The sequence below is a fragment of the Macaca thibetana genome, chromosome 16 (assembly GCF_024542745.1).
Source record: "Macaca thibetana thibetana isolate TM-01 chromosome 16, ASM2454274v1, whole genome shotgun sequence".
NCBI lineage: Eukaryota > Metazoa > Chordata > Mammalia > Primates > Cercopithecidae > Macaca > Macaca thibetana.
In genome coordinates, this window is record NC_065593.1 from 44,535,065 (window position 1) to 44,554,318 (window position 19,254).

The 19,254-nt window shown below is 57.2% G+C and overlaps 2 protein-coding genes across 32 annotated transcripts in view; one reads left to right on the forward strand and one right to left on the reverse strand.

Annotated features, from left to right (window-relative positions):
- The window catches only part of CACNA1G (calcium voltage-gated channel subunit alpha1 G), a 65,725-nt gene extending 49,727 nt beyond the window's left edge, over positions 1-15,998 (reverse strand). For 6 of the 17 annotated variants that reach the window (XM_050765037.1, XM_050765034.1, XM_050765035.1 and 3 more), the window contains exons 1-8: positions 15,628-15,997; positions 8,323-8,434; positions 8,004-8,137; positions 7,497-7,594; positions 5,257-5,416; positions 4,441-4,741; positions 4,182-4,274; positions 967-1,750 (exon numbers count right to left, since the gene is read on the reverse strand). In XM_050765037.1, the coding sequence (XP_050620994.1) occupies positions 967-1,750; positions 4,182-4,274; positions 4,441-4,741; positions 5,257-5,416; positions 7,497-7,594; positions 8,004-8,137; positions 8,323-8,434; positions 15,628-15,869 (1,924 nt within the window). In that variant the 5' untranslated portion in view covers positions 15,870-15,997. Of the gene's footprint in view, positions 1-966; positions 1,751-4,181; positions 4,275-4,440; positions 4,742-5,256; positions 5,417-7,496; positions 7,595-8,003; positions 8,138-8,322; positions 8,659-15,627 lie in introns of those variants that run through there. The other 11 variants (XM_050765030.1, XM_050765029.1, XM_050765027.1 and 8 more) reach the window with 5 other exon arrangements.
- MRPL27 (mitochondrial ribosomal protein L27) overlaps positions 1-19,254 on the forward strand; it is a 464,439-nt gene that overhangs the window by 260,093 nt on the left and 185,092 nt on the right. Inside the window, exon 1 of one of the 15 annotated variants that reach the window (XM_050765130.1) lies at positions 5,191-5,200. The exons of 11 other annotated variants lie outside the window; for them this stretch is intronic. The gene's annotated coding sequence lies outside the window, so the exon portion shown is untranslated. Of the gene's footprint in view, positions 1-5,190; positions 5,201-11,608; positions 11,613-16,441; positions 16,452-17,191; positions 17,202-19,254 lie in introns of those variants that run through there. 3 more of the 15 variants (XM_050765141.1, XM_050765116.1, XM_050765109.1) reach the window with 3 other exon arrangements.

Sequence of the window (19,254 nt, forward strand, 5' to 3'; positions counted from 1 at the left end):
CAACATTTCCCCCTTGACTGCATCCGCACACAGGAGGGAGTCAGTAAGCACCCACTGACAGTAATCATGGGCCCAGCCTTGCCTTTTACACAGGAGGAAATAAAATCGTGGGTGCATGTGACTGGCCCACGTCCCGTGGCAGGGTAGTGGAGGAGCTGGCATAGAAACCTTTCGCTCTGGGTTCTGTGATAGCACCTTCTGGTCCCAGCCCACATTCCCACGTAACATCCCCACGAATATCCCGCTGCTCCCCACGTGCCACATCCTTCCTGAAACACAGGCCGTGGGCTGCAGCTACAGTGAACCTGTCTGCTGGGGAGAGCCCGACGTCCCTATGTGTCTCACTGCCCCCACGACACTGGGAGTTTCACCCATCAGACAAGCAGCTCCCTGAACTGGGTCTCCCCGTGCGGAGGCAATGAGACTCAGGTTTAGCCAGTGGGGCATGAAGCTGGGCACAGTCACACACCATTTCCTCTCTGAGCCTCACAACGGGGAGTCCTGAGTGTGCGCCCCGAGTCCGCCCCTCACCAACAGCACAGCCTTGGGTGAGTCAAGCAACCTCTCCAAGCCTCCTGGTTCTCATCCACACAATGAGGATGCTAAGAAAGGCTATCACCTAATGGGTAGAGAGGATCCAATGGGATTTTGCCTGCAAAGCATGTGACAGGCACACAGCCATTGCGTTGTGCAACAGTTGCTAGACATTATTGCAAACAGCACGAAGCAGGTGCTTATTACATGATAGTTACTGCTATTACGATGTAGGAATTATGATTTCCACTTTAGCAGATGAGAAAATTCAAGCTCAAAGCAGGGATGTGGCTGGTTGAAGGTGCCTAAGCAATGAGAGGCAGCATGAGAATATGAGCCCTGGTCCCTCTGACTCCAGACCCCTAGTCCCCTCTGGGACGCCACCTGATTCCCAGACAAGGGCACCCACACACCTCCCCCAAGAGCTGTCACCTGTACTCTGTGTCTCCAGCAGCTTGTGCATGGAGCTGTAGGGCCCAGGTGGGATGTTGAGGCTGGTGAGGGTTGCGGGCCCAGAGCTGGCAGCCACCTCTACTAGTGCCTTCTCTTTCAGCGTCTCCGGTGGAGGGCTGGTGTGCACGGTGGGATACACCTTCCCGCTGCCCACAGTCCTGCCGGATGCCTCAGATGGGGACCTGGGAGGGGGTGCCTGGCAGCGGACTGGCTCTAAGTGGCAGTCGGCATGGTAGAAGCTGTGCACAGACTCTGCGCCACCTGGGGGGCCCCCGGAGAGGGCAGGCGTCGAGGGTGGTGGCAGCATGAGCCGGCGGGACCCATTGGCATCCCTGTCCTGGATCTCTGGGCTGGCCCGGGGGACCCTGAGCGTTCCATTGCCCAGGTGGTAGTGGTGGTGATGGTGGTGGTGGTGGTGCACCAGGTGGTGGACGGACAGGCGGCGGTGAGAGCGAGAGCAGCTGCTGCTGGGCTGGGTCTCCTGGCCCCCAAGGGGTGCTGGGCTGCTGAGCAGCCCAGCCCGCACACCTGCTGCCCGAGAGACCTGAGCCAGCCTGCGGGCTGCCTTACGAAGGATGTACACCAGGTACTTGAGCAGCTCCTCATAGCAGCTGCCGGGCTCAGAGAAGCTAGCCAGGGTGCTGGCGTTGGACAGGAACCGCACACGCTGCTCCCGCATCAGCTGGCTTTCCCTCTGCTTGGTCTCTGAGAACTGCGTGGCAATCACCACCAGGCACAGGTTGATCATGAAGAAGGAGCCCACCTGTAGGGGTGGGGACAGGAAGAGGAGACGTCCTGAAGAAAAGTGAATCACAATGCCAGCCACCACATACAAAGGAATTCCTATGCGCTAGGCGCCACGCTCAGTTATTTTCCAAGCATTATCTCATTTTATTTTTAAGACAGCCTCAGGAGGTGATGCTGTTGTAATCTCCATCAGACAGGTAAGGAAACCGAGGCCCAGAGAGGTCAAAGCATTTGCCCAAGATCACTCAGCTAATTCAGAGCAAGGCTAAGACTGGAACTAAGCTCTATGAAATTCCAAGATGTTGCTATTGAACATGGTGTTATCCTGCAATCTCTCAAATTCCCTGTCCCTAAACACGCACACCTGCAGAGACGCAGCACCCTTCTGCAATTTCCATTAGGAGTAGCAAATGCTGTGGAAATGAATGCAATATTAGGGACACGGGGTTTTCAAATTATATTGAGCCTTGAGATCTTGGCGAAAACATCATTTACAAGACTCCTACTTCCAGCCCCAATTCTAGCTGTGTGACTTTGGGAGAGACCCTTAGCAATGGGACCACGTATCCTCATCTGAAAACAGGGACCATTGGCCTCGTCTGTCCCCATTTTCCCTGTGCCCCCCTCCCTCAGATGGGGGAGGGGTTGAACCCTTGACCCTACAGACTAGTCAAGCTGCCACCTGACTTGCTCACACTCCCCCAGTCCCCATATCCATGCCTCAGTTTCCCCAGAACTCTGGAACGGCCATTGCTTGGATAACAATCCCGAATGAAGGAAATGAATATTTATGGTGACAAAGCAGATTTTTTTCTTCTAGATCGTGTCCTAGTAATTATGATAATTAGCTTCACTAGTGTGATTCCAGAGAGCTGTTAGGAAAGATTTTTCAGGGGGTGTGTGGGAGGGTGGAAACTAGGCCCCTTATCTCCCTGTCTGCTTCCTTCCCCCTCTACCAAGCCCACGAGGGAAAGGGAGTGGGGTGGGGGGGGCCACATGGTGAGAAGACCCCACTTCCCTGAAGCACTGGCCTCGCCCCTTGAGGTGGTGGCCAGGGATGGGAACGGGCCTCCAGCCAGGCTTCGCCCCAAGCCTGCCCACTCTTCCGCACCAGGGGAAGTTACGCAGGCAGGAGGGGGTGGCCTTGGGGACTTGCTCTTTCTCAGGGCCTACCCTCTGTCTCTCACTCACCAGGAGCTGCCTCATTTTGTGTTCTTCTCTCTCTGGAGCTAGTCCTAGGTCCTGAGTAGATCTTAATCTTTCTTAATCTCTTTCTCTCAATATCTGTCCCTCTGTCTGGCTCTGTCGTTGGCCTCTTGGTGACATGGAAGAAAGGCTGAATGTGGAGTCGTTAGCCTGGGACTGAATTCTTAGCCCCAGCCACTTACTTTCTGTGTGATTTTGGCCCAGTGACCCACCCTCTGGGGTGCCAAGTTCTCATTTAAGAGATGGGGACCACAATCCCTACCCTGGCACCTCACAGGGGACGACGAGGATTAAACAGGCAGCAGATGTTACAGCATACGTCAGCAGTGATGCCCCACTCTTGGAGATTAATACACAGCATAGGCAAAGCGCCTGGTAGGGTCAGATAAATGAGGAAACGTCGGTTTCCTCATCTGTAAAATGGAGAGGATTACGGTGAGGATTAAATGCACCAGCACATTGAAAGTGCTTAGATCAGGGGCTGGTGCATAGTAAGTGCTCAATAAATATTGGCTCAAAGTGGTAGCGATGAAGTTATTAACTATGAATGGTAGTGATTAAAACTATTAAATATTGCTGCTTTTGCCTCCGTCTTCTGCCTTCCTAAAGTCTTGCAATTTCTGAACTGGCAGGAATAAGAGATCAGGCAGCATTTAACACCAATTGATCACTGATCAGAACTTTGGGTGGAATAATTCTTTATTTGCAAGCATTTCAGGATGTTTAACTTCTCTCCCCTCCCCCAGTAACAAGTTGCCAATTGCACTCCCCTTGTCCTTATGAAAAACAGAACTCTGCGAACATGCTAAAAAAAAACCACTGGATTCATTCAAAGGGATGAATTGAATGATATGCGAGTTATGTCTCAATAAAGCTATTAAAAAAAATCAAAACCAGAATCACCCTTTCCCATTCCCAAGTGCCCTCTAGGGGAGGTGATATCATCTCAGGGTGAGAACCATCCATTTCACCCATGAAGAAACAGAGGTCCAGAGCAGTGCTGGGGGCCTCAAGAGGAATGACTTGCCTAAGGTTCCAGTAGCAGTAAGTCCCTTCTTGACCTTGGATTTCTTCCTGACTCCGCATCTGGTGTCCCTCCTACTACATGACAGATACCCTCTGTACAGGACTTGCCCTGAGAGCTGAAAACTTCAGACAGAACAAACTATCCCCTCTCTGGACTGCTCCCACGGGTGTCCCCAGGATCGCCCATCCCCACAGGGATCTGAGGAGTCACTCACGATGATGAGGAGGATGAAGTAGATGAAATTGTAGAAGGAATGAGCATCCATCACAAAGTACATGATGTCGACCCAGCCCTCCAGTGTGATGACCTAGGGGGTGCAGAGGGGCAGGCTGACTACGGGCCCACCAAATCCTCCTCCAGTCTCCTCCAGAGGCCTTAACCCCCACCCCAACCCTGAGAGCGACCACTCCGATCCTGGGCTGTGTCCTGGGGCTGGTGTTCTGGGGAATCTCCCGGGGCCCAGGCTGCCCCACCTGGAAGATGGCGATCCAGGCATAGCCAATGTTGTCAAAGTTGATGGCGCCCTTGAAGGGGTTGTGCTCCCCCGCTGAGCAGTTGGTGTAGTACTGGTTCCAGTTGACACAGGTGGTATTGCTGGAGCTGTTGTAGGCCTCATAGTCCAGACCACAAGGTGGGCCACCGCCCCCCTCCCCACGCAATGTGGGCACGCTTCTGCAGGACCGCATGCCGTTCTCGCGTGGCTGGGAGCAGATGAAGGGGCTCTCATCCTCATTCTCTGTCTGGTAATAGCGCTCCAGGTCCACGCTTAGGGGGCTGCAGGATGGGAAGGGGAACAGGGGTGAGGCTGGGGAGTGGGCTCTCCAGGGAGAGGGCCCAGGAAGAGAGATGGCATGAGTGCTCAAGGCACACAGGGTAAGCAGGGCAGAACCAAGAATGGGGAAGGGACTGGGCAGGGCAGGGATTTGTGGACACCAGGAGCATGAGGCCTGAGTGGGGAGACTCCAGACTTAGGATGTTGGAAGGTCACATACTAGAATAGTGGTTTTCAAATTTTGCTGCACATTAGGATCACTGGAGGGGTTTAAAAAATCTCTGCATCCAAGCTGAGCCCCAGACCAACGAAATCAGAATCTCTGGAGGTGGCACCCAGGCATCAGTACTTTTTAAAACTCCCCAGGTGGTTCCAATGGGCAGCCAAGTTCGAGAACCAGATATGTCTCAGATGTTAGAACAGATATGTCGGTAGCAACCAGAAGTGAGGAACTGGTGGGGGGTGCCCCAGCCCCACAACCACTCCCAGGTCCTCCCGGACCCTGTCCACCACTCACAGGCTAAAATTCTCAGGTAGGAAGCATCGATTCCGAAGCAGCCCTGCCCACAGCTGGACGCCGACGATGCCAAAGATGAAGAAGACGAAGAAGCAGAGCAGCAGGACGTTGCCCAGCATGGGCAGTGTGTCCAGCAACAACGTGACAAGGATGCGCATGCCTGTGGGGGCAGAAGCCACGCTGGGGACACCAGGCTGGCCGGGCTAGGCTGACTGCCACGGCCCGGCAGCACTCCTGGAGGGGCCCCACCAGGGACTCTGAGGCTGAGACGGCCCGGCTCAAGCTGGAGGGGAGACCAACAGACACCTCTGACTCCCCAGATAGCCTCTGCAGCCCCTTACCCCGACCCACTTCCCCTTGTGGCTTGCCCATAGTAATCTGCACAGTACCACTGACAGTGAGCTAGGGAAATTGTGGCCCCTCCTAACTCTCCCAACATCATCACATGTGGATAATGTCACTCCCAATTTACAGATGAGAAGTCTGAAGCTCAGAGGAATGACTTGACTCACCCAGTATCACACAGCTGCTAAGTGTAGGTGCCGGAACTTGAACCCAGGCTTTGGGCTTCTGAATCCCTCTCCAACACACACCCACACCCGCACACACTCACACTCACACTCCCTACCTACTTCCTTCTCTCAACAGGCACAGTCACTTGATCTTTCTAAGTTATCACCACCAGAGTCATTAGGGAAACTGAGGCAGCGAACTCCAGGAGGAATGACAGTGGGCAGGAATCTCATTTTGAGAGCCAGCTCCTAGGCTGGGGCCAAGATGCCCTGTGCGTCACTACGGCTCTGAGCCCCGCTGCCCTGAATCTATTCCCTGCGTGGTCCAGATCCCCAAATTAGGACCTGAAGAGACACAATACTGTCTTCTCAGAAGTCCATCAATTTACAACCCCCTCCACAGGGAAAGCCACTGAAACCCCCTCCTCAAAAGCCCTATTAGGGTTACTGCCCTCTCACTGCATTCCAGGTCTAGAACCCAATCGGCCCAAATGGTCTGAACCAGCCCCCAGTTTGCCAAGCCCTCATCAAGCAGACAGATCTCTAATGGCTGGCTTCACCCCCAGAGTGCCATCTATGGCCCCCTGCCCCCTCCAGGGCAAAAGCTGCTAAGCAGCAGCTAATTAACCCTCTTGGTGACTGCAGCGCCCAGCCCCGCCCCTGCCAGCCCAGTCTTCTCACTCCCTCCCCCTCCTCCTACCCCATCCCCCTTCAGCTTCTCTGTGCTCCAACTGAGATCAATTCCTCAGGGTTTGTATTAAGGGAATTACACCGGTGGTTAGACAGAGGCCTATAAATCTGCCAGCCATCACCTGGGGCGGGAGAGGAGGCAAGGCATGCCCCTCTTCTGGAGCTCCTGTTAACACCAACACACCCCGAGCCCCAGAGGACACATTCAACAGCTCTGCCCTCCCAGGGGCAGCAGCAACATCACACTCACACACACACACACACACACACACACACACACACACACACAGAGCGCAGGGGGCTGCTGCATCAGGTACACAACCAGGCACTGAGCCCCAGAAACATGCATTCCCCGCCAACCACCCCACTCCTAGGACCACAGCAGGGACCATCTGCAGCTTGTGTAGGTTGGGGAGTTGCAAAGGGGCCTGAGCAAACGGAGGGGGCAGGATGTAGGGGGAACCAGAGCTGCCAAAGCCTGGCTGGCTCCAGAAACCAATGCAGTTTAATTTAGATAATGGGCCCAGCAGTTGCTGCAACGGGTTGGAAGGCGGTGGGAAGGAGGAAGGGGCCAGAGGCGGAGGGTGAGACATGGAGTGGCCTTGTCTTGAGAGAAGTCATGTTCAGCGTGGCCAGCATGTCTCACCAGCAAGAACCAGATTGTATGAGAGGCTGTTCTGGCTAGAAAAGGCCATCAGCACCTTGCATCCACTCCTTGCCTGTCAGCCTCTCCAGTCCCCACACCTCTATCCTCCCAGGGGGAGTGGTCATCTAGCTGAAGGGAAAGGGTCATCTGAGATGTTTCTGAGACTCTGACCTAAAGCCAGGCTAAAATGAGGCGGGGTCTTCCCAGGTAACTCCCATAGTGCCACAGTCAGAGTTCCATTTTGTTCCAGCAACCCCAGCTCCCCGCTGAGCCCTTCTCTGACGGGGCCTGTGAGGGGTCAGGTGAGGACACAGTGGTACAGGTGGGGTCTGAGATTTCCACATTTCCTCCTGGGGCTCTCTTCAGGGGCTGAGGGCCGAGGGGTCACTCACTGGGCACCCGGTTAATGGCCCTGAGCGGTCGCAGCACACGGACTGTCCTGACAGCTGAGAAGCTGACGTTCTGCAGGTCCAGCGAGTACTCCAACATCCTGCAGGGAGGGGCCCAAAGGGAGGCCCTTTGAGTCTGAGGCCACAGTGGGGTCAAAAGAGGTCAATGAGGAATCCTGCTTTAAGGGCAGCAGGACGACCTCTGAGTCCTTTTTCTCCTTCACCAAGGGACTGTGAAGATCCGGCTCTCTGTCTTGGGGGCAAGGCTACCCCCGAGACAAGGACAGACTGCCCATCAGAGAAGGGGGCAGAATTAGGAAGAGGGCCTTGAAATTTAGAATATAGGCTACAGTGCTAGAGGCAGGGCAGCCTCAGATCCTCAGGAGACAGCCCAGGGAGAAAGTGGTGCTGTAACTGGGCTGGAGCTGGGAGGTCAAAGGCCCAGAGCCCTGAACCTGGGGAAGGGACCGATCTGATCCATTGCTTTCCCACCCCAGCCCAGGCCCTCACCCTGCAATGACGATGAAAAAGTCAAGCCGGTTCCAAGTGTCTCCCAGGTAACACTTTTTCCCAAAGATGCCCAAGGCCACCATCTTCACCACCATCTCCACGGCGAAGAAGGCAAAGATGAAGTCATCAAAGGCCTAATGTGGGGACAAGAGGTGGCTGAAACTGAGAAGTGGGTGAGGGAATACCCTTTAGTCCCACCCTAGCCCCCACCAGTTGGGTCAGGGCCTCTTGCAGAGGAGTAAGGGGCATTAAGATTAGGAGGGGCCAACCCCCCAACACACACACACACGCACACACACACACACACACACACACTCACCTGCAGGATCCGGCAGCGCTGGGAGTCACAGGCGATGTCCTCGCACGGCCGGAACATGCCCAGGGTCACGCAGTTGAGAAGGATGACCAACATGCTGATACGCTCAAACCAGGTACGGGCAGTCAAGGAAACAGCTGGCCAAGGCTGGAGCTGAGGCCAGCCCCCTGCCCTGCCCTAACACCTCCTCCTCGTTTACCTCCTAGCTCCATCTGAGGCTAAGCAGGTGTGGTGCCAGGGACCTGACCTACACGTCAGACCAGCCCCCGGCCCCAGTCTCCCCATCAGAGAAGGGGAATCCCACCTTGGTCATCTCACCTCTCTGGACCCAGCTTCCTCATCTCTAAAGGAAGACAAGCCACAAATACCCTGACTATTTGCACAAGTCTTTTGGGGAATAAATCGATCATGCTTGTGGAAATGCCAGACACCATGAGTTTGCTGCAGAATCTGAATCCTATTCTCCCTACCTCACAGGGTAGATGTGAGAAGCAAATGAGATACTGTATATGAATGTGTTATACAAACCTAAAGTCGGATTATGCCTGCCTTACAGTTTACTAAGCACTTTCACACAATGCCACAGTTGATGCTCACAACAGCCCTCTGAAGTATCCGGGATGGATCATTTTATTCTCCAGAACTCAAGGAAGTTGAGGCCCAGGAATGCCAAAGTCATATGCTGAAGGTCACCCGAGAAGCCAGGATGAGACAGTGGTTTCCAAGCTCCTGATCTATGATAGTTTCCTCTGTACACCATAGCTGCTCAGGCAGGCAGAACTGCCTGTCATGACCGCCCTGGCACTAGGTGGAAGGTAGACGTCCACAGCTGCAGTCCCCCTTGCTACAGCACCAGAGCCCGGGCTCCCTCTTCCACCACCAGCCTCCCAACCTCTCAACACCCTCAAATGACCACTAGGCACATTCACACATTTAAATATTGAGGACCCATTATGTGTCAGGCACCATGCCGGGCATAGCTCCCAAGCCATGCAGAGTGGACAATGTCTACCCCCTCCCCCAAGAGGCCATTGCCACCATCACACCTGCTTGTGGCTTCCAGCGCAGACTAGCCAAAACAGCAAGTGGGATAGAGGGGTTCTTTCTAAACCCTGGGTCTTTCCACACAGTGGATTCTATGGAGTGACTCATTTCCAGCCCATCAGCAGGAGAATGTACAAAACGGCCTCCGGACCTTAGACGGTTCCAGGCACTGGACTCGCAGTTAAATGACCAAAGTATCCTATTTTCTTTAAGGAAAATATGAGAAGGGTGGGGAAGAGTAAAGACGCTAGAAAAGATCAGAGAGCAGGAGATTGGGGAAAGGAGACCAGAGACCCCCCAGGGGAATGGGGATGGGGGAGGTATTGTGGCAGCTCCTGGCGTGACCCACCAAGTCAGACTGTGTAGGGCCCAGAGCAGGTGGAATCTTGCTTCTGGAATGAGAAGGCTTCGGCCAGGCACGAACAGGCCAGCAGGAATGTTCAGGAACCTATGGACCTTCCTCCCAGCTGGTCCCAGCCACAGGCCATCTCTTCTGACTCCCAAGCCACATGCCCTCCCCTACAGCCCATGACTCCCTCAAACCCCTGACAGCCCTCCCCCTTCTCTTCTCCACCACCCAGGCAGGCCCCTTTCCCCTAGACTCACATCCCTGCTCGCCACCTGTCTGTGGTACCGAGAGTCCTAAGGCACTGCGGTTTCCCTAACCCCCACCTCCTTACAAGAATAAGAGGGTTTTTTTGTTTTTTAAAAAAGTTCTAGGTTTTTGGGGGCAAGTAGATGGGAGGGAGGAAATAAAAAGTGCTCTGTTTCCATGAAATTGTTTTTCTGAGTGGAGCCAGAGTGCAGTGGATCTCTCCCCAGAATGGGGGTCAGCCAGGGGTCACCCTGGAAAAAGGGGGACAGGAAGGGAGCCATCATTTGGAAAGGGAAAGACCCCATTACCCTCAAGAACTAGTCTGCTTTCCCCATGCAGGTCCCCTCCTCTCTTCTGCAGGGAAAGGGGGGTCTGGAAGGAGCCCATGTGAGCGAATGTCTCTATGTGGAGGGGCAGATCTCTGAGGAAGAGGGGCTCCCAGGACATCTAATTGGACCCCTCTAATGGCACAGTTCCACCATATTAGTCATCTGTGCACTTGTCAACCTCCCCTGCTGAGCTGGGGCTCCTGACAGGCAGGGGCATTCCGATACGTCTTTATATCCCCTACAGAGCTTCCTGTAGTGCCTGGCACGGAGCAGATGATCCATACCTGGGAAGACTGAACGAATGAATGAATGAATCAACCAATCAATCAATCTCTTTGCCTAGAAGCCAGATGTGTCTCCCCATTCAGGTTTTCCTGCCTTGCTTCCCTTGATAGAGGTGAACTGCTTATAACTGTGGAGGAAGGTACAGAAGTGACCTCCACAGAGGAGCTGCCACTCTTTCTGTCCCCACCTTACTCAGGCTCAGACTGGAGGCCTCTTACAGGCAGAGTCTGCCCCCAGATAACCTCATGAACAGCTCTGGACCATGGCAGCCCCTTCTTAAGGGTCCCTTGGCAATTCAGCCTACTTCCAGGTAACATCCTGCCCACCCTGTACAGCTCTCTTTCCACGACAGGTAAGCATAAACGGACAGGGAAGAGACCAAGGTACATGACAATTTGGGACAATCTGAATAGAGGAATAATTAATGGGGGAGGGGGTCTTTCACCCTTCTCAGATAGGGCTCGTTTCCTTGGGAACCTGGCAGTATGTCACTGTGTGATGTTCTTCTGTTGCCATAACGACAGGAGGATGTGTCACCAGGTGGTGTGGATTTGTTGTCATGGTAATTAAAGAGACCCCTCTCACATGATCTCCCTTTACTGAGGCTGTTATCTTGTCCTTATGCAGGGGAGGAGAATCAGGGAGACCCACAGGTTATCAGGTTGGGGGGAACCATGTGACAGATCCCCATGGTAACCAAGGGAACGGGGGACACTGGTTGCCATAGTGACTATGAGAGACCTGTGCAGTCACATGTCTACTGTTGCTATGGTGACTGTCCGGGCTGGAGTGGATCCCAAAGAGGGGGTAGGAGAGGGGAGGATCTTTCTTCTCCCCACAACCCACCATCAAAAGCAGAGAAAAAGGAAACGGCAGAGAGAGGAACCCCACTTCCATCCCTCCTCCTTTCCTCCCTCGTGGGGGAGAGAACTAGAGCATGTTATCTCCACAAATGAGTCCTCTCTGTGGGGCTTTATCTAGATAGAGCCGTTGCTTAGCCTGGCAGCCACAAGGGTGAGCAAAGCAGGGAGAGGAGGGGGGTGGCTGGGACACCTCTAGGGGCACAGGGGCTCTGAGCATGAGCTGAAAGGGAAGCAGGCCCTCCAGTTGCCCCATTCCCACCCAGGAGACTGGAAATGTGAGACTAAGGAACAGTGAGGAGAAAATGGGCCTGGACCCAGGAGTCCTGGCATTCTAGTGAGGAGGTAGCGGGCTAGGTCCTTGCCTCACCCATCCCACAGAGAGGCTGGTGTCTATCGGATTCGGCAACCCCTAAGGGTAACAGGGGATGTAGGGGCTCCGCCCTGCTCCAAAGCTCAAAGGGGGATTCCCCCAGCAGAACCCCCTCCATTCCTACAAGCCCATTTCCCTGTGGTTCCCCCCCACCACGCTTCAGTGTGTGGGTGTAGGGGGAGAGAGGCTTCCAGCTGAACTGAAAACTGAAGCTCACAGAAAGGCAGCCGGCTCCACCCAGAGACAGAGCCATGAGACACAGAGACACAAGAGAGGCGGCCCGCTGGAATCTTTGGGAGGGGAAATAGGCCAGAAATCTGATTCAAACGTCTGTGACTCTGTGTGTGTGTGTGTGTCTGTGTGTGTGTGCGCGCGCGCGTGCGCATGTCTCCGTGTGAGCAGTTGTGTCTGTCGCCATCCTGGCTGAGGCAGGCAGGGCGGGGTGAGTGCTGGGCGGGAGCAGGCGAGGGTGAGGGGGGGCTGTGTGGTGGGGGTAATCCCAGGAATGGTTCCAACTGGCACTACGGGTGATGGGGAGTCCCCCAACAGAGCAGCGGAGCGGAGCGGGTGGGAATGAGTGTGTGTGTGACCCAGAAGGAAAGTGGGCCTGGGGCAGAAAGCATGCCAAGGGGTGATTTGGCCCCCCTCAATCCCATTCAATTCTACTGCCCCAGCCCTTCTCCCCAGAATCTCCTCTGGCGAGCTTAGGGTTTGGAAATTAAATTGGAGGAAGGAATTGATGAAGAGACAGAAAGAACACTCCCCCCACCATTTCCTCTGAGGACAGAAATGGAGAATTCTCCCTAGGTAAGAGAAATTGGCAGACTTGGGGCACTGGGACAGTGTGGCAAGGAAGGCTCCAGAAACTCCTGTTCCCCCACCCCTCTAGAGGGACACACTCAGACACACAGAGTGACGCACAGGCACTCACTCACACTCACTTCTGGAAGCCATTAGGGCTCCTGCCGTTCAGGCCTCCCCCCCCCTCCTCCCCCAACTCCTGGCAGGCTCCCCTCTCCCCCTCTGGCCCCCCTCCCACTCCCCCTCTCTCGGCATCCCAAATGCCAGCCTGTGATTTCCAAATGAGAAAAAGCTGTGCTGGGCTCTGAGCTTGGAGAAACTCCTACACAAACTTCCAGATGTGACACAACAGCCAGAGAGGGAATGCGGAGGAACTCCTCCCCGAGAGGGGAGCGCACTCCCTCACACTCGCAGGAACACATATTGGAAAGGCCAGCATGCTCCCCTCCGATCTGAGGCAGGGGTGACTGTCTGCCAGTACCCCTGCTCTCCACACCAAAGCTTGCACTTCTGTACCTTTTGCTGTTCTCCCTTCCCAACACACACACACACACAGACACACACACACACACACACACACACTTCCTACCTGGGTCTAGATCTCCTCTCTAGGAAACCTGGTCTCTTAAAAAGGCGAGGCCAAGAAGTAGAATGTGCCAAGAAAAGCCTAACTAGCTTCAGTTAGTTGGGGGGCGGAGGGGAGTGTCCTTATGTCTCTCAGGCTCAGAGGTGTAGATGAACCCTCCTGAAGCCTGGGGGGAGTCACAGATACCACAAAGAGAAAGAGGGAGGCCCAGGAGGCAGTTCAAAGCCCCTCTGGCAGCAAAAATACAGGTGTCTCCTGGTACTTGGGTAGGATGGCAGTGGTGAGGGGCAAAGCTTAGGCAGTCCCCTGCCAAAAAATTGTTCTCAACCCATCCTCAGCCAATCCAGGCTTCTCCAGACCTAGTAACGCTGATGCCCCACACCCCAGACTACCACTCCCCTGGGGGAAGCTGCTCCCCAACTCCCGTGAGTGCTGTCCTCCCACCTCTCTTCTCCCATGCCAGGCCTCAACACTTGCCCCCGTCCAGACCCCTCAGTGAAGGAGTCTGCCTCCAGACCCTCCACTAGCACCTGGAGATAGGGCAGGCGAGAAGAGATGCTAGCCTAGAGGTCTGTTTTCAGGGAGAGGGGAGAGAAGAGCTCTCTCTACCTCCCCTGGGACCCTTGAGAAGGAGGACATAGAGGTTGATGCTTTTTGCCATTCGTGGAAGGGGTAAATGGTTAGGGGCAGAGAGGAGAGTTGCTCAGAACCCATCCTTTCCAGCCATATCAGTTCTCCATCTCCATCCCTGCCTTGGAGAAAGGGGCCTGGGGGTGGGGGCTCAAACCTCAAGATTGTGCCTATTCAGCAGGAACACAGACCTCTGAGGCCTGCACCTCTCTTTCTGCAGCTCAGAGAGAAAGGAAGAAGGGGCAGGGGATGAGGAGAGGGTGTGATGAGGGGAGCTTCCCAAAGACCCACAAGGTGTAGAGGATGGGGGTGGGGGGGCCATAAGCTCATCCCTGCTTTGCGCACTAGAGGCAGCAGAGCTGCAGAGAGTGAGGGCGGCACCAACCTTCCCACTCCCCCCTCTTCCTCAAAGCAGAGTCCCGGCTAGGCTCACAGGGGCTACAAGGGAGACCTGGGGTCTCCCACCCTGGGTCTATAAGAACCTCTGAGCTGGAAGGAAGGAGCCCAGAGAAGCTGTCCAGACCTGGGACTGCAGCAACACCTCCCCTCCACCTTTCCTTCCCCCGGTGGCAGGACACACCGGGGAGGCTGGGGCCAGGCGTCTATCAAGTGGTGCTTTGTGCTAGGGGCTGACCAGGCTGGGGTCTCCCCTACCACTCCAGCCTGGGCAGACAGGGGGCAGTGCTAAATCCATCTCCCTGGAATGTGGGGCTTGCATTCCCCAAATCTATCTGCGGAGTCTACACTGGGGTGGTAGACCCGAGTCCTCCTTAGTGAACACACTCACAGTATTACGGTCCCCCCAATACTTTCGCAGGCCTGCAGTCCCCCATACCTGGTCTGCAGGAGCACTCTTTATTTGTGAAAGGAGAGGAGTAACCTGGACCAGCTTAATCCCATCCCCCACTTGCTAAAAAAGCTCTTGCCACCGTCTTTCCCTCCACAAGAAAAATCCAGCACAAAACTCCCCAACCCAACCTTAAGCATCCTGCATCGAATGGAGATCGGGTAGAAGGAGGCACTCGCGGCACTGGGCTCTAGCGGAAAGGGGTTCCACTCCCAGCTCTGGGGGCAGACAGCTCCCCTCCACCACATCTTGTTCTCATTCTGCGCCCCTGACATCAGCCGCCGCCGGAATCTCCTTGTTGTGCCTCCAACCCGCGAGGTGGGGGGTGAGGTGGGCCAGGACCTGGTCCCCGCCCCCCCCCAACATCTCCCTCTGTGTCAGTAAAAACCTCAGCCTCAAGGACTAGGTTGGGGGATCAGACCCTAGAATCCGCCGCAAACTTTGGGGCGGGGGAAGGAGGGAAACCCAGGAGATTTCGGTCCCCCCTCCTCCGTCCCCGCAGCTTCCTCCCCACCGCCTCTCCCCCTCCACACCAAACTCGGAAACCAAACCCAAACCCAGCTCGCTAACCGGCGCGGGCAGTGTACAGCTCCCAGGCTCCCGAAGCTTCCCACATCTGGAGGATGACGACCCTCCCCTGCCCACATCTGGAGGGCATCCAGCTGCGAGCCAGCGGGGCACAGCTCTCTTCTCCTGGCCTGGATTCCACCCCCCACCCAGGAGGACTGAGATGTGTGTAAGGAGGTGGGGTAAGCCCGGGTTACCGACGAGACCTGCTCGCGTCTCCGCTTCCACTCTGGTGCCCCCTCCCCTCCCTGGCAGTCCCCCTCTCATCCGCCCACCCTCCGGGCTCACTTCTCCGACTCACCTGGCGGTGGATCCTCTTACCCCCGACCCCCAGTGGTGCGGCCCGTCCCCCTTCCGACCCCGCGCCTGGCCGTCGTGCCCCGAAGGATATGGGTTACAGACCGTGCGGAGACACCAGCTCCGCGGGCGGCTGTCCTGGCTCAAGTAGAAGAAAACCACCGGGGCCAGCGCCGGGTACGGCAGTCCCTCCGCCTCGGAGTCCGCGCTGCCCGGGTCCTTTTCTGCTGACCCCGGCCCCAGCCGGCCCCCGGCCCCCGACAGGTCGTTGAGCCGCATGAAGCTCCGGGGCTGTCCCGACTCCTCTGCGCCCGCTCCATCCTCCTCCTCGTCCATCCTCTGGCCAGCCGGGGCCCCGGGCGGTCCGGAGAGGGGCAAGCGGCGCCCCTCCGAGGAGATGTCCTCACGCAACCCGGGAGCCCCGGCGGGGGCACATCTGGGGGGCTCTAGGGCGCAAGCTGAGCCCCCGGGAGGGCCAGTTCAGTCCAGCTCCCCCTGCCCGCAGGGGCATGCTGCCCGCGGGGCGCCGGGGCGCAGGGAAACCCCGCCCGGCGCAAGTCCCGCTTCCCCTGCGCCCCTGGGGCTCCCCGGGCCAGCCGGCCGGCTCCCCCTCACTTTGTTCCGGCTTCTTCGCTTCGCGCCCAGGCTCCGGTTGCCGGATTCGGCGCTACCTTCGGCGAAGCGGCCCCGAGAGGGCGAGCGAAAAGGGGGGCAGCGGCGAAGGGCGGGGGTCCGGGGAGGGGCGCCCCCTCTTCCCGCGGCGCAGCTGGAGCCGGATCTAAGGGGTCAGCATCGTCCCGGCTCCGCGCCAGGCGGCGGGGGAGGGGAGGAGGGATCTCTTTAGGGGTGGGCTTGGAGGGGGTGGGGGCGGCTCCTTCCCCCGCCCCGCGGCGGGCTCACGGTCCGGGAGGGGCGGGGAGACGGTGGGGGGCAGTCCCGGGCGGGAGTGGAGGCGGAGATGCCGCCGCCGCAGCCGCCGCGGTGGCTGCCGCTGCCGTAGCTGTCGCCGGCGCCACTGCCTCCTCCTCCGGCCGAGACGCGGAGCGAGCGAGCGAAAGCGGCGGCGAGGAGCCCGGCGCACACCACAGCTGGATCCCTCACTCCAACTTCAAGCCTCGGCCCCGCCCCCAGACAGCCCCGCAGCCAATCGCCGGACGCCGCCGGCCCCGAACCGCGCGTCCATTGGCGGTCCGCCGTGGCAGTGCGGGCGGGAGCGCCGGGAGAGAACCACAGCTGGAATCCGATTCCCACCCCAAAATCCAGGACCGCCCCTCTCTCCTCCCCTTGCCCCTGGGTCCGCTCCCGAAGGCTGGAGCCAATCAGACTGCTGCCCAGACCGAACCCACTTTCCTATTGGCCATTGGGGTCTTTGGGACTCCCTTGGAGGGAGCCCGAAGAATCAGAGTATTCGGCGCGGGGTCCTGGCGTAGCGCCGCAGGCCCCACGCATCCTTTGTCCACGACCCCTGATTTGTGCCGCAGCCGGAGGGCGGAGCTCAGCTCTGGGCCGGCCTGGGGAAGAAAAGAGACAGGCGGCACGGGGGTGAGGGTTGTGACCGGGGGTCCCAGGGCGAAATCCCAGGTCTCCACCTGGTTAATCTCCCACCGTGGAATTGAGCTTGGCTGCCGTACTGGGGAAGGGAAGGAGCGGAGCTGGATGTCCCGGGGGTGGGGCTTCAGGCTGCAGGGGGCCGGTCTTGGAGAAACGGGCGGAGCTCGAGAAAGGCTGGGACAGGCATGGTCTGGGCGTGGCCTCCACAAATCTCTTGGGCTTATTGGTCATGCTCCCGAGTCCAATTCTGAGACTTTGACCCTGACCTCGTAGCCCTAACCCGCTGGACCTGACCTCACGTTGAAGCTTCTGGCTTCATCCCCTTACCCCTAGGGACCTTTTGAAGGGCGTGGACTCCACGCAGGGGTTTCGTGCTTGAACACGTGGCCCCAGGCAGGTCGCGCTGGACCGCAGAGCCCGGATCCCCAGGAGCGACTGCGGAGCAGAGCAAGGACCCCTAAGAAGGAACCCGTGGGGGTCTCGAGTGTGTGGGAAGGGGCGGAAGCACAGAGCTGGGCTTTATCGACTCGACCTTCAAAGTCCCCACCACCGCCACTCCCCAACTTCGTGCCTCAGTTTCTCTTAAGTCCCTATGTGGCTTAGGGAAAGAGTGTCCGCGGAACTGGAACTTCGCGGGTCTGCCGCCTTCACTCACCTCCACTCCACCGGCAGCGGGCCCTCGTGGGTGTGTGCTTTCCACGCGCGCACACGCACGCGCAGACCCCGGCCCTTGCCCCGCCTACCTCCCCGAGTTCTGGGGCTCAGTCGACTCTAGCTCTCTTCTGCCGCCGGCGCCACTCCAGAAAGCTGTGGGTAACCGGGAGCGGAGCGCCGCAGGTGTGCTGGGCGCCGGTGGAGGGGTAAACATCGAGGATTAGACGCCGGGAAGCACTTCCCCAACATCTGCGAGAGGTAGACACGGCGGAACCTAGTGGGTCAGTCAGTTCCCTCTCCGGAGATTTTGGGGCGCTTACGCCACTGCGGAGAGGGGGAGGGATGGGCGGGATGACCTCCATCAACACCCCTCACGTTGTTGAGGCCATCACCCCTGGGCGTTGTTCACTCTCCTAAGGCTGCGCCACCCACGCAGGCCCCGCGCATCTCCCGCTACCGCAGAGAGTTGGGGTCGTCTCAGTTCCCACCCCGGCCGATGGGCGGAGGGGATGGGGGAAGTGGCAGAGTAGCTGCTGCGCCGTCGTCTCCCTGGTTGCCCTTTCGCCGAATCCATGCACCGAGTTGTGCAAATGAGGCCGAGCGGGCTCATTTGCATTTCATGCTAATGAGCAGATCCCCTAAGTGCCTTTTTTTCCTGGCGGGAGTCTCTGCTCTCATTCTGAGTATGCGGCGCTGGAGTCTTGAACTCCATGCCGTCTTCTGGGAGAGGGGGGCTATTTATGGTTGCTCCGCGCGTCTGACACCTTCTTCCCTCCCGCGAGTCCGCAGTCTGCCGGGTCGGCCTGCCCTTCCCGCCAGGATAGAGGCCCCGGGGCTGGCGCGAGAAGTAGGGACACTCATCACCTCTTCTTTGCAGAGGGGAAAATGAGGGCAGAGAGGCTGGCCCAGCCCAATGATCAGGTCCCCTGGTGGTCAGCAGGCCTCACACCCTCATCCATCATCCTGGCCACCCCTGGACTCTGGGCTGAACTCTGTTCTAGAACATGCCCGAAAGGAGGGCAGGCACAAACGCACCATCTGGATAAACTGAGATCCACATGCACTTCCCTAGGTTCAGGACCTAGGGAAGACCGGCCAGGCAAGACAGGATCTGATCCCTGTACTCAGTATGTTGGGGCTGATGGCTAGTCGGAGATGCTTACCCTTATCCTGAGTGCCAGAGAGGAGGCAGAGGCAGGACCCACAGGGAAGGCAAAGAAGACCTGAAACCATCTTTATTTCACTCCAGCCCTCCAAGCCTCAGCTCTGACATCACCTCCTCAGAGTGGCCTTCTTTCCCGCAAGTATTTCAATGCCTCTTAAGTGCCAGGGTGCTTAGGATACAGCACCGAGCCAGACACAAGTCTGGAACTTCACAGCACCTAGCGCAGGCTGGGATTATATGTTTGTGTTTGCAGTAATGAAATGCTTGTCTCCCCATCTAGGCTCTGTGTTCCCAGAGGGGCTAGGTTCATTTTGCTCACCAGGGCCTTATCTAGTGTCAGGCACAAAGTTG